General features: G+C 44.1%; 1 protein-coding gene across 1 annotated transcript; it reads left to right on the forward strand.

Annotated features, from left to right (window-relative positions):
• Positions 1–11,741: 11,741 nt before the first annotated feature.
• On the forward strand, positions 11,742–15,304 carry mindy4b (MINDY family member 4B). The gene is given in 8 exon segments (XM_076076431.1): positions 11,742–11,792; positions 11,900–11,965; positions 12,055–12,125; positions 12,401–12,473; positions 12,995–13,171; positions 14,165–14,302; positions 15,046–15,088; positions 15,162–15,304. Coding segments are annotated over 8 exon segments (762 nt in total).
• Positions 15,305–15,420: the final 116 nt, after the last annotated feature.

Here is a 15,420-nt window from a genome sequence, read left to right on the forward strand (position 1 = left end):
GATTCTCCAGAAGACCTGAGGAGGATCAGAAAGGACCATGTCTCTGTAGATAACACTGTTTACAGTCTGTCTCTGATATTCATTCAGATGTTTCCTCTCAGAGAGTTCATCCCAGTGAGTGAGATTAGTCCTTCTCTTCTCTCCTGAGTGCACAGTGAACCACAGTCAGACACAATAAATCAAAGTGCAGCACACACAGGATACGAGTACAGACATCTCATTCAGAACAAGACGGAGAGAACTAGTTCTGCATGTTGCTTCATCAGATTCACGGCTTGATTTCCAGCAGCTGTTATTAGCAAAGAATCAAACTCCACTACAGAAGTCAACAGTAATAGGCAGACACATAAATATTACAATATAGATCAATATATTACAAGATACAGAAGATGTCAAGAGTACAATAGAGTAGACATTTCCATAAGGTACATAAACATAAATGATACATTTATAATAAATATATATCAAAACTAGTAGAAAAAGGTCAAACATCAGAAAAAAGAAGTATACAGAATAAGAGCATGAGGTCTCGTGTAGGATCAGAGGAGTTAGTTACACAGAAGCACAAGTCACAGCAATGGACTAAACGTTGATCTATCGTGTTCTCCTGTTCTACTCGTTAGTATGTCAACTCTACCACTGACATACTCAACTCGACCGCCGACATACTCAACTCGACCGCCGACATACTCAACTCGACCGCCGACATACTCAACTCGACCGCCGACATACTCAACTCGACCGCCGACATACTCAATTCGACCACCGACATACTCAACTCTACCGCCGACATACTCAACTCGACCGCCGACATACTCAACTCGACCGCCGACATACTCAACTCTACCGCCGACATACTCAACTCGACCGCCGACATACTCAACTCGACCGCCGACATACTCAACTCGACCGCCGACATACTCAACTCTACCACTGACATACTCAACTCTACCACTGACATACTTACAGAGGCCAATAAGGTCAGCTGGGCTTCTGCTGGCAATCAGCACAATATTACAGCATATTAATACCTTGAGATGATTAATATGGAGCGTTCTGTAGCTCTGTAGTGTGTCAATGAAAGAAACAAAGAACAACAACATAATGATGGCGGACAGTGTATACATTGAAAGCTGACTATAGAATGTATGATGGAATGAAATGTAAATTAAATTAAAAGGACAATGGAATCACAATTACAATGTAACTCTTTGACTGTAGACAATAGAGATGATGATGTTCACCATCCAGAGATGCACACACAGTCAGCTGTTGTCTTCAGTCTGAGCAGTGAGAAGAATACTTGTGATGGGGAACATGTCATATGTTTGTGCATTATCTCTGGCCTGTTGTGTAAACAAAGGTTATGGATATGGACATGTTCTGATGTTATTATTTGTATTTACCTCATATGTATTAAACTGGGCAGTGGGTAGTTAATGTAAGTGGAGCATGGAGACTGCAGAGAGACATTAGAAGGACAATGAGCATATTTTATAGATTATATGTTGTGAAACTTCACGGGAATATTGGTGAATGGAATGTACTTGTATCGTTCACACATTCATACACTGATGACAGGTTCTACCATGCAAGGGGTCACCTGCCCATCAGGACTAACTTACATTCACACCATTCACAAGCCAAACTTGGGGTTAAGTGTCTCGCACACATGGACATGGACCAGCGGAGCCGTGGATCAGACCCGCTCTACACTGAGCCACAGTTGCCCTCCTGCAAGACAAGAGCCGCCGTCTGTACGGACTGTGAGACTGCGTGGGTTCCACAGAGGATGGAAGCGTCTCACCACGCTCCAACTTATCACTGACATTATTTGTGGTCTTATTCAGCTGTTGTTATAAAATGGGTGAATATGAAGGACTATCACATTGTTTGTAGGGTCTTAGTTTCTCACTTTAAAGCATGTTGTATCTTTCAGGGTTTTACAGTCAGGTGTTCTAGTGATGGAGTAATAAATCAATGTCTTCACTAGTTCTCTGTCTGTCTGTCTGTCTCTCTCTCTCTCCATGTCTCTCTCTCTCTCTGTCTCTCTCTCTGAGTGGAAGGAGTGTGGAGTTGACGGAGCGTGTTCGAGAGCGATTAACACAGATTTTTTCGGTATTGTTTCGTCACTAGTTAACGTTGGATGTGATAGTGTATCTCACGGTGTTTGTGTGAACATTTAGCTGGTTTTGGGGTCTTTGTGAGTGGTTGCAGCTGATCAGTGCGAGCTGGTCGGCGTGCTAAACGCCACCATGGACATGACCGAACTCACGAGGAAACACGGCATAAAGATCCCGCCGACTTCCCCGGTTTCAGTGGAGGAATGCAGCCTGGCTGTGGGTGAACTTGTCGGACACAGCAGTGTGAAGTCCGCTGCGCGAATGAACAATGCCGTGGTCATCTTTTTAGATACCATCGGAAATGCGGAAGTGGTAATTGACAACGGAATCGAGGTGGGCGATAACTTCTTCCCCGTGTACCCTCTCTGCACACCGGCAGTGAAGGTAACAGTGTCCAACGTCCCACTGTTCATCAGAGATGAAGAAATAATCAGAGAACTATCAATATACGGGAAGATAGTGTCTAAGGTGAAGAAGGTGTCCTCTGGGTGCAAGTCTCCTCTCCTGAAGCACGTGGTGTCTCACAGGAGACAGCTGCTCATGATCCCAAACAACAGGAGCAAGGGACTCAACCTAGTGTTCAAGATCAGGGTCGATGACTTTGACTACGTCATTTATGCAACAACTGATGACTTTAAATGTTTCAGTTGTGGAAAAGTGGGTCATCAGAGTAGAACGTGTCCTGAGAAAAACAGCTCTCATAAGGACCAGAACCAGAACCAGAATCAGACAGGTACTGAGGAGGGCAGAGGAGACAAGCAAGACGGACAGGACGGGCCAGATGGGGTCCAAAAGAGGAGGGAGGAGGGGACGAGCGGGTTACAGGAGGTGAGGGTGGAGGAAACAAGTGAGACCCAGGAGGTGAGGGAGGAGGAAACAAGTGGGGTACAGGAGGTGAGAAAAGAGAGGGAAAGTGGGGGACAAGAGGTGATAAAGGACGGGGAAAGTGAGGTCCAGAAGGTGAGGGAGAGTACTGAAGGACAGGTGGAGACAGCTAGGGAGGTGGACATGGAAGCAGACGAGGAGCAGCTCAAAGCCCCTCAGCTGAAGAGGAAACAGAGAGGAGACAGCGGAAGCTCACAGGCTAAGAAAGTGGCAACTAAAGAAAGTGGAGGAGCAGCAGAGTGTGAGTCCAGTCAGGAGGAGGGCGCTGCTGCTGACAGTGAGCCCTCTAAACACGGTGCTGGCAGCTGTAGGAGCTCTAGAGACTACAGCGTGGAGAAGATAAAGGAGTTTCTGAAGAGGAGTAAGAATGTGAGAGGAGCCAAAGTGGAGGACTACCTCTCTGACAAAGAGAAGCTCTCCAGCTCTGCCAGGTCTCACATGAGAAGCAAGGACAGAGGAGGTCTCACGAAGCAGGAAGGCTTCAGACTGAAGAAAATAGTTCACAAAGTGAACAAAGAACTGAACAAAGATGGTGATAAGTGAGAATAAGATCTCACAGTCTAAAGACAATCAAAGACACATTTATGTTTGTTGGACTTTATTTGTTTAACCGTTTTAAATGATAAAGAAACATGTTCAAAGAAAATAAAGGTTTTCTAAAAAAATCTCTCTCTCTCTCTCTCTCTCTCTCTCTCTCTCTCTCTCCCCTCCCCCACCTCAGTCTCTCATCCTTCTAAAAATGGAACAGGGAGTCAGCTGGTGGTAACCTAGCAACAGCAGCATCTCTCAGAGGAGCATGATGTAATGCTTCCTGTCCTCGGGTGAGGAAGAGGAGAGGAGAACTAAAAGAGGAGAAGGGGAGATAAGGAAAGAAGGAAGAGTTGGTTCCAGGAGTTGGAGAAGGAGACAGCAAAGGGAGTGTGTGTTTGGGGGGGGGGGGGGGGGGCCAGAGGGGATCCAGTTTAGAAACCAGCAAGAGAAGTCCAGCGGTCCAGTCTGTAGCTCCTCCAGCAGGTGAGGTGTTGATCTGATCTCAGAGCAGATCCAAGCGTTCCAGTTCAGCTTACTGGATCCTAGAACGGTTATCTTTATGTGGATGGTACCAGTAGAACCAGTAGAACCAGTAGAACCACGTCGTGGCCAGCGCACTGAGCAGGACTGTAAAGGCAGAGAAACACTGCAGTCTGGTGATCGGTGAACACAATCGTCAGTAAATACCCAATGGATCGCCATGGAGACTCCTGTTCAAGTGGCTCTTTTTGTCAGAAATGCAGCAACACTGTTCCGTGAGAATTCATACAATAAGTGGTGACAACTAAAATAAAAAGTAAATAAAGCTGCAAGTAGCTGTTATTGATATATATAGATACAGGATGAAGCAGCTCAGAGCTGAGCAGTCACTTCAGCTGGTCTGTTGATGTTTATAATAGTGACGCACCTTATTCAGCAACCTGACAGCAAGACATTTGATTTGCTAAAGTCGGCAATGGTGTCCCATAATGCACCTGAAGGTTTGAGAGTGGAGCTGGCTGCTCATCCTTTGATAACATCCCAGAATGTCTTGTATTATCACAGTTAACATGATGGAGGAGTTTAATAATAGCTGTAACAGAATAAATCATTGTGTCATCTGCATATAGATGGAAATGAAACAATTGCCGTACAATGAAGAGGTAATATTGTTTATATAATTAAATAACACGACTGGTCCGAGGACAGAACCCTGGGGACTGAATATCATCAGAGATGATTCTAAAAGCACAGAACCAGGAAGAAGTGCATCAACAACCTCTGGAGATCATTACAGAGATCAGCAGTGTTGTTGTTAAAGCTGAGCCTATACTGTTGGTACCTGATGAGGTAGCAGGAATAGTGCCATGCTTCAGCCTGAAGCCAGACTCAACTGTAGTATAAGTGCATGGAAATAATGTCAACTGTTCATTAACAAGTGATTCAGGTACGATCCTTTTGATATTGGACAATAATCATTTAAAGTTCATCTGCTCTTTGTCGGTTCTTCTTCTATCCTCTGTTTGCTCATGGGCTTAGGTTTGCTGTTACCTGCTTGTTACCTGCCTGCAGGTCTCAGTCTCTGTATGGTCCTGGTCCATCTGGTCCTTCCCATGCTGCCTTCTCCAGCAGCTGTGACAGCATGAACCCAGTAATACTGGATCAGCAGAAGGATTTGATGAGGTGACTTCTAACCTCAGGTGCCTCTACAGTAACTGGAGATAACCTCGGTGTGTGAGGAGAGGGAGGCCTGAGCCCAACAGTTTACATTCACAACATGTGGTCATATTATCCAAATAACGCTGTTTGAAATGTTCTGCATTGTTCTCAGAGATGTGACGCGGGATGCTTGAGCGTACTTCACTGTGAACAGTCAGCCGGTAAAATCATATTTCTTATTTAATGTACTATGCAGTACTTTCTGAGTGAGTATGCAGTATTCAACACAGGCTGTGTCTCTGGCCGCAGAACAGCTGCTGGAGGTCGAGGGTTAGCAATGCACTCATCTGTGTTATCAGCAGTCAGAGAGGAGTCAGCAGATACTTTATACTTCCTCCCTCATATATAATGTTATCCAACCAGTCAACCTGATCATGTAGTAGGTTTAGCTGTGGTTGCTGTGACCAGCTGTTTGAGAGGATCATTAAATACATTTCAGGTACATTCACCATCGTTTAAGAGCTGGTGGACAAGTCTTTCAAAATAAGAGTCCGACTTTAATTAGTAACTTGGTTCTGAGGTCTGGTCAAAGATGGCGGCTGTGTAGAGATGAGATGCTGCTGTTTGGGATTTCACGGGTTGAAATAGAAACAGGGTGTGAAGGAGCCAGATGTGAACGGACTTCATTGATGCTGTTTACAAGAAATACTGATGACAGACAGATCGACACTCTTCACCAGCAGAACATCCACTACACCACAAATACAAGCAGAAGAAGAACCATGAGAGTGAATGAAGGAGGTGAGAGAAGGCTTACCGGAGGATCCGTGAAGACTCAAACTCCCCCCATTCCTTCTTCACTGTCTCCTACACCGTGTCCTTCAATGTCTTCTTCACTGTCCCCTTCAGTGTCTCTTCTTTCTCTTCCTTCAGTCCTTGTGCAGGAACAAAGATGGCGTGATGACGACGGCTCGCTGTGATTCCTCTTCACATAAACGTTAATCCACATCCACCCTTCAACACCTCCTTCCTGCCTTCCTTTGTCTCTTCCTTCCCTCCGTCCTACCGTCATATATTCTCACAGCTGTAAGAATCACGGCTCACACTCACACACCCTTCAGCTGCACACACACACACACACACACACACACACACATCCCGTCGACAGTCGCCACAAGAAATGAGAGGCTGAAACCACGGCAACCTGACAGCATCCTAACCCTGCTGACTCCTCCCTCTGCTGCTGAGAGACAGGGAGAGACAGACACAGAGAGAGAGAGAGAGAGAGAGAGAGAGAGAGAGATTTGATTTTTAGAAAACCTTTATTTTCTTTGAACATGTTTCTTTACCATTTAAAACGGTTAAACAAATAAAGTCCAACAAACATAAATGTGTCTTTGATTGTCTTTAGACTGTGAGATCTTACCCTCACTGAGCACCATCTTTGTCCAGTTCTTTGTCCACTTTGTGAGCTATCTTCTTCAGTCTGAAGCCTTCCTGCTTCGTGAGACCTCCTCTGTCCTTGCTTCTCATGTGAGATCTGGCAGAGCTGGAGAGCTTCTCTTTGTCAGAGAGGTAGTCCTCCACTTTGGCTCCTCTCACATTCTTACTCCTCTTCAGAAACTCCTTGATCTTCTCCACGCTGTAGCCTCCAGAGCTCCTACAGCTGCCAGCTGCCAGGATCATGAGCAGCTGTCTCCTGTGAGACACCACGTGCTTCAGGAGAGGAGACTTGCACCCAGAGGACACCTTCTTCACCTTAGACACTATCTTCCCATATCTTGATAGTTCTCTGGTTATGTCTTCATCTCTGATGAACGGTGGGACGTTGGACACTGTTACCTTCACTGCCGGTGTGCAGAGAGGATAAACGGGGAAGAAGTTATCGCCCACCTCGATCCCGTTGTCAATCACCACTTCCGCATTACTGATGGTGTCTAAAAAGATGACCACGGCATTGTTCATTCGCGCAGTGGACTTCACGCTGCTGTGGCCGACAAGTTCACCCACAGCCAGGCTGCATTCCTCCACTGAAACCGGAGAGACAGACAGACAGAGAGAGAGAAACAGTCTCATTACCCGTCTGTCCTCGTAACCCGTCTGTCCTCATTACCCGTTACCCCTCTATCCTCGTTACCCCTCTGTCCTCGATACCCATCTGTCCTCATTATGTCCACATCTGTGTGTATGTATATGTGTGTATATGTCCGTGTGTGTGTGTGTGTGCATGTATATGTGTGTATATGTCCGTGTGTGTGTGTGTCTGTGTGTGTGTATGTATATATGTGTATATGTCCGTGTGTGTGTGTGTCTGTGTGTGTGTTTGTGTCTGTGTGTGTTTGTGTCTGTTGTTTCTGTCCTGAACATATTATGCATTAGTCATTGTGTGGAAGTTTTGAGAAAAACATTTTTATAGCACCTTAAAAATTTAAAAAATGTGCCATTTGAAGGTACAAATTCAGTTCAGAGTTTTTACTTACTGGATGTTCATCTGAAGAAACCGGATGTTGTCTCACGTTAATCTTTCCGCTAACTTTCAAAGTCCTTCGCTCGCTCCCGATCTGTGCCGTTTAAATGCGTTTACCGTGAATTTCAGCATATAGGTGCACTCAAATTACTGACTATAGGATGTTTGCTGGCTTTTATCCCACTGTTCTTGTCATCCTCTTGTTGTTATGTATATGTATTGTCTCTTGTCTTTCAATAAAAAAATTAAATAAAAATAAAATTATAATAAATAAAATAAATGCGTTAACGCGCGATAAAATAATTGTCGGCGTTAATTAATGAATGCATTAACGTGAAATTAACGCGTTAACTTGCCCAGCACTAGTATACACATACACATACGTATACACATACACATAGACATACGTATACATATAGACATACGTATACACATAGACATACGTATACACATACACAGACGTATACATAGACATACGTATACACATACACATAGACATACGTATACACATACACATAGATATACGTATACACATAGACATACGTATACACATAGACAGACGTATACACATACACATACGTATACACATACACATAGACATACGTATACATATAGACATACGTATACACATAGACATACGTATACACATACACATACGTATACATAGACATACGTATACACATACACATAGACATACGTATACACATACACATAGATATACGTATACACATAGACATACGTATACACATAGACAGACGTATACACATACACAGACGTATACACATACACATACGTATACACATACACATTGTGGTGGCGGGCGTGGGTGGCTCAGCTGTGGAGGGGACGGAGTGTGGGAGTGGTTCAGGGAACGGTGCCGGGAAGAGACTTAATTAGGCGCAGCTGAAACTGATCCTGATTGTCTCACTCTCAGCTGTATTTAATCAACAGTAGCGACGGAGGCGAGAGGGACAGCTCGGGACGAGCACAGTGAGACACTGGAACGGACAGGACGGGAGAGGACTGCAAACCTCCCGCGGCGTGCTCGGAGGCAAGGCAGGAGAGCACACGGCCAAGCTAGTCAGATTCCATGACAATAAAGAACATTTGAAACCGTCATTTAACCGTGTGCTGGCATCCTTGTGCTCACCAGACCCACCGGGTAGCAGGGACTCTGTTACACACATATACATACGTATACACATATACAGACGTATACACATACACATATACATACGTATACACATACACATATACATACGTATACACATACACATATACACACGTATACACATAGACATACGTATACACATATACAGTTGTGTGAAAAAGTGTTTGCCCCCTTCCTGATTTCTTATTTTTTTGCATGTTTGTCACACTTAAATGTTTCAGATCATCAAACAAATTTAAATATTAGACAAAGATAACACAAGTAAACACAAAATGCAGTTTTTAAATGAAGGTTTTTATTATTAAGGGGGGAAAAAAATCCAAACCTACATGGCCCTGTGTGAAAAAGTGATTGCCCCCTAAACCTAATAACTGGTTGGGCCACCCTTAGCAGCAACAACTGCAATCAAGTGTTTGCGATAACTGGCAATGAGTCTTTTACAGCGCTGTAGAGGAATTTTGGCCCACTCATCTTTGCAGAATTGTTGTAATTCAGCCACATTGGAGGGTTTTCGAGCATGAACCGCCTTTTTAAGGTCATGCCTCAGCATCTCAATCGGATTCAGGTCAGGACTTTGACTACGCCACTCCAAAGTCTTCATTTTGTTTTTCTTAAGCCATTCAGAGGTGGACTTGCTGGTGTGTTTTGGATCATTGTCCTGCTGTAGAACCCAAGTGCGCTTCAGCTTGAGGTCACGAACAGATGGCTGGACATTCTCCTTCAGGATTTTTTGGTAGACAGCAGAATTCATGGTTCCATTTACCACAGCAAGTCTTCCAGGTCCTGAAGCAGCAAAACAGCCCCAGACCATCACACTACCACCACCATATTTTACTGTTGGTATGATGTTCCTTTTCTGAAATGCCGTGTTACTTTTACGCCAGATGCAATGGGACATACACCTTCCAAAAAGTTCAACTTTTGTCTCGTCAGTCCACAGAGTATTTTCCCAAAAGTCTTGGGGATCATCAAGATGTTTTCTGGCAAAACTGAGAAGAGCCTTTATGTTCTTTTTGCTCAGCAGTGGTTTTCGTCTTGGAACTCTGCCATGCAGGCCATTTTTGCCCAGTCTCTTTCTTATGGTGGAGTCATGAACACTGACCTTAATTGAGGCAAGTGAGGCCTGCAGTTCTTTGGATGTTGTTCTGGGGTCTTTTGTGACCTCTTGGATGAGTCGTCGCTGCGCTCTTGGGGTAATTTTGGTCGGCCGGCCACTCCTGGGAAGGTTCACCACTGTTCCATGTTTTCGCCATTTGTGGATAATGGCTCTCACTGTGGTTCGCTGGAGTCCCAAAGCTTTAGAAATGGCTTTGTAACCTTTTCCAGACTGATAGATCTCAATTACTTTGTTTCTCATTTGTTCCTGAATTTCTTTGGATCACAGCATGTCTAGCTTTTGAGGATCTTTTGGTCTACATCACTTTGTCAGGCAGGTCCTATTTAAGTGATTTCTTGATTGAGAACAGGTGTGGCAGTAATCAGGCCTGGGTGTGGCTAGAGAAATTGAACTCAGCTTTCCAAAGATGTGATAAACCAGTTAATTTATGTTTTAACAGGGGGGGGCAATCACTTTTTCACACAGGGCCATGTAGGTTTGGATTTTTTTCCCCCCTTAATAATAAAAACCTTCATTTAAAAACTGCATTTTGTGTTTACTTGTGTTATCTTTGTCTAATATTTAAATTTGTTTGATGATCTGAAACATTTAAGTGTGCCAAACATGCAAAAAAATAAGAAATCAGGAAGGGGGCAAACACTTTTTAACGCCGACAATTATTTTATCGCGCGTTAACGCATTTTTTAAATTTATTATAATTTTTTTTTGTTTTTATTGAAAGACAAGAGACAATACATAGACATAACAACAAGAGGATGACAAGAACAGTGGGATAAAAGCCAGCAAACATCCTAGTCAGTTGTGTGTGTGTGTGTGTGTGTGTGTGTGTGTGTGTGTGTGTCCTTGAGCCTTTTGAGATGGGAAAAAAAATTATAATAATAATAATTAAAAAACAACAAAACAAAACAGGTAAGTATTTTTAATTTATTATTATTGTAACAGACTGTCTCATGTTTATCGTTTTGTATTGGAGATATGATGTCCCTTCAGGGTTGCCGTAGAGGAAAGGTGACTTCCGCTTCTGGTCGAGGGGGGGGGGGCAGAAATAAAGAGAGAAGCACCAGCTGTTGCTCTCCCTGGAGACTACTGGACATTGCTGCGGTAAAGTCAGCAGACACTTACATTTTAGTGCACCTATATGCTGAAATTCACGGTAAACGCATTTAAACGGCACAGATCGGGAGCGAGCGAAGGACTTTGAAAGTTAGCGGAAAGATTAATGTGAGACATCCGGTTTCTTCAGACGAACATCCGGTTTTCATAATAAGATGCCAACAAAGTATGAGTGATGTCATTAGCACGGAGAGGGTACCTGAGTCATGTCATTAACACAGAGAGGGTACCCGAGTGATGTCATTAGCACAGAGAGGGTACCCGAGTCATGTAATTAGCACAGAGAGGGTACCTGAGTGATGTCATTAACGCAGAGAGGGTACCCGAGTGATGTCATTAGCACAGAGAGGGTACCCGAGTCATGTCATTAACGCAGAGAGGGTACCCGAGTCATGTCATTAACGCAGAGAGGGTACCTGAGTCATGTAATTAGCACAGAGAGGGTACCTGAGTGATGTCATTAACACAGAGAGGGTACCTGAGTGATGTCATGAGTACAGAGGGTACCTGAGTGATGTCATTAACACAGAGGGTACCTGAGTGATGTCATTAACACAGAGGGTACCTGAGTGATGTCATTAACACAGAGAGGGTACCTGAGTGATGTCATTAGTACAGAGAGGATACCCGAGTGATGTCATTAGCACAGAGAGGGTACCTGATTGATGTCATTAGCACAGAGAGGGTACCCGAGTGATGTCATTAACACAGAGAGGGTACCTGAGTGATGTCATTAGTACAGAGAGGGTACCTGAGTGATGATCCCCTTTAAAGCTTAAGTTCTAAATACTTTTACTTAATACTTAACAGAGTTTGTATCGTTTCAAACATTTAAATATAATCTCGTCCTTCAGCTTCAGCTGTTTACTTTCAACAAGAAAGACGACGTGAGGAAGTTCATCCTGGAGCACATTCAGTCTGTGAGTCGATCAGTTCATCTCGTCCTTCATCAAACACAGCAGCTGGTTCAATAATCAATGTTCACCAAATCAAAGTGACTGTGTTGCAGTTCAAAGAGGAGGGGAGTCACGGTGTCATCCTGTTCCTGTACAGCCTCATCTGCTCCCGGACAGTCGACAGGTAACAACACCTTCAGCTGGTGTCAGCAGGTCAGTCCACCTCCGACCAATCAGGTCTCTCACAGCTGCTACAGACGATCTGATTGGATCAATAACAGCTGGAGCTCCACCTGCAGACAGAGATCTGGAAGAACAAACTCTTTCACAGCTCAAATCCAAATCAAAAGATTTGAAAAATTAAACATTTAACTGTAAAATCCTAAAAGTACAAACTTTGAATATTAAACTTCCACCTTCAGACATGATGAAGAACGTCTGTCCTCCTCTTCCTCACAGGCTGAAGGAGGACCTGGACTCCACCACCTCCCACCTGCTCTACCTCAGTCTGGGAAACTTTGCTTGCCGTCAGGTGAGAACTCAACTGTTGTACGACACACTCCTGGTGGCCCTGGTTCTACAGGTGCTCCTGGTTCTACAGGTGTTCCTGGTGCTCCAGGGTCTACAGGTGGCCCTGGTTCTACAGGTGCTCCTGGTTTTCCTGATGCTCCTGGTTCTACAGGTGGTCCTGGTTCTACAGGTGTTCCTGATGCTCCTGGTTCTACAGGTGGTCTTGGTGCTCCAGGGTCTACAGATGGTCGTGGTTCTACAGGTGTTCCTCATGTTCCTCGTTCTACAGGTGCTCCTGGTTCTACAGGTGGTCCTGATGCTCCAGGGTCTACAGGTGGTCCAGGGTCTACAGGTGGAACCTGGTTTTCCTGGTTCTACAGGTGTTCCTGGTGCTCCAGGGTCTACATGTGGCCCTGGTTCTACATGTGCTCCTGGTGCTCCAGGAGCTACAGTTGGTCCTGATGCTCCTGGTTCTACAGGTGGTCCTGGTCCTCCAGTCCCTGAAGGTCTTCATATTTCGTCTCCCCTGCTCTGTCTCTGCAGGCTCTGCTGAACCTGTTGCTGACAGGTAAGGCCAGTCCAAATGTCTTCAATGGGACCCGGTCCTTCGGGGAGGACGGACGTCCTCTGGAGCGCCCCCTGCAGGGCGTCCTGTCTCGAGCTGATGTGGGGTATTTACTGTGGAACTGAGAGCAGATGGAGAGAGGAAGACTTCCACAGGTATTTTCAGTCTCCTCGATAGTACTAGTACTGTAGAACTTCTGATCACAGGTAGACAGAAGTACTCAGATCTTTTACTGCAGTACTAATACCACAGTGTAAAAATGCTCTGTTACAACTAAAAGTACTGCATACTAAATTTTACTTCACTAAAACTACACAAGTATTACAAGCATCACAATATAGTTAAAGTACCAAAAGTAAAAGTAGTCATTCTGCATAATAATATATACATATATATTAGGGCTGGGCAAGTTAACGCGTTATTATCGCGTTAACGCACTAATTAATTAACGCCGACAATTATTTTGACGCGCGTTAACGCAGGTTCTTTTTTATTATTAAGCGGACATTTTTAACACAAGAACCCGGCAGCGAGCGGTGAACAGCTGTTTGTGTGGCGTCACTTCCGTCTCTTCCTGTTCCCTTCACCTACATTCCCCTGGGTCCTAAGTCCCTCCATGTACAGCTTCTTATTGCCGTCTATGTACCAACGTACATTCATAATAAATACTACACATATTACGGTAATCAGCGTTGCATGTGTCTGACCACAATACCAAAAAAGAAATGATTCATTTAAATTATTTTTTTCGAGTTTTTAAAGTGTTTTGTTTGTAATATGTACAATAAGCATCATTTAGTTATCACTACTGAGAATTTAACAAACATAAAAATGACGTAGATATGTTTGCAGTTTTCAAGGTGTATATTTAAATATCATCTCTTACACACATGAAGATAAAGTTGTGAACACCGGCTGAATATCTATGATCAGAATCATTATAACTGTGTTATAACTGCTGCTGTGTAAAGAGAATACTGCTGCTAACAAGAACCTGATGTGTTTAAAGTGTTTACACCAAATGTTATTGACCTTTTGTTCATATAGCAGGACTTTAAAATAAAAGTGCAAAATACACTACTTTTGAATTATTGACTATTGAATTTTGCGCATCCTCACTCCCGTCCTCACTCCCATCCCGTCCTCAGGTGGGCAGCATGCTGAGGACTCCTCGGTTCCCCGTGTGGATTTGTTGCATCAACAGCAGTTTCTCGGTGTTGTTCAGTCTGAACTGCTCACTGCTCTCTGATTGGAGGATGGAGCACCTGTTCCACCTGTTCTATGTAATGGGAAAATATGTCATAGTCTCATGTGAAGGTTTAAAGAATGTAAGTCCTAAAAGAGCAGACACCAAACTGTAGTTTCAGTAGATGACTTTAATTAGTTTAGTATCCAGGTGTCTTGTTATCTGTTATCTTGTGCACTGTTTCTTTCTTCTTCGTAAGACAGAGACACAGAGAGGCCTTGGGTAACAGAGATCCTCTGTTTGAAATACTTTTACTTCCTTTGCTGACGCGTTATCTGAAGTTGTAAAGGCGTAAACCTTTGCATGCACATATGTGTGAGGGTAAAAAATGTCTGTTCTGTCTCTGCAATGGTCATTTTAACAATGTCACAGTGGCTTCAAAGGAAGCATCTGCTGTGAGTTTAAACTGTTTATTGTAAGGCAAACTGTGAACAAAGGGATTTGCAAACAGGAGATAAAGCATCTTCCTGACTGTCTTAAATGAAGTATACTAAGGCTCGAAGGATGACCTGCCTTTTATTGTGTTCTTTGTGTATTCTTGTTAGCTAAGCAGATAACAGGAAGCTGTCTGAGCATAAATGTCCATGCATTGTGACTGTTGGGAAGAGCACTCTTCCAGATCACTGCAATGTGTCTGTGAGACTGTTCTCTTTGCTTGCAAGCAAATAAATTGACTTTACCAACCTTGATCGTTCATCAAAACTCTGTTTACTTTATATTGATAGAAAACCTTCACTTTCTTCTCCTGACTAGTCATAAGAAATATTCCACAACATCTACTACAATGGACAGAGCTCCCAGAGGACCACAGCCAGACTGACTGTAGGTGAGGACGCGGTCCTACTGGGTCAGGGTCTCTTCTGGTGCCTGATGGGATCTGATCCACTCTCTGTTTGCAGATACTCACTCTCACCACTGGGAGGCGTCCTGCAGACGCTCGGACGGAGACCCGGAGACCAGGTTCCCCTCGCCGGAGATGACCATCAGGACCAAGTGGGACGGAGCCGCTATCGACTGGAGTGGCACCGTCCCCTTCTACTGATAGACCTGATCCAGTCTGGGTCCCTCACAACCACCTGGGGGGTCTTTGAAGACCTGATTCACTGTGTTTATTAAAGAGTGGTCACCTGATCTCGAGTCCTGTGTTTCTTCATGAGA

Source organism: Anarhichas minor, unplaced genomic scaffold (genome assembly GCF_050575085.1).
Source record: "Anarhichas minor isolate MPS153535 unplaced genomic scaffold, ASM5057508v1 ptg000057l, whole genome shotgun sequence".
In the NCBI taxonomy this organism is placed as follows: Eukaryota; Metazoa; Chordata; class Actinopteri; order Perciformes; family Anarhichadidae; genus Anarhichas; species Anarhichas minor.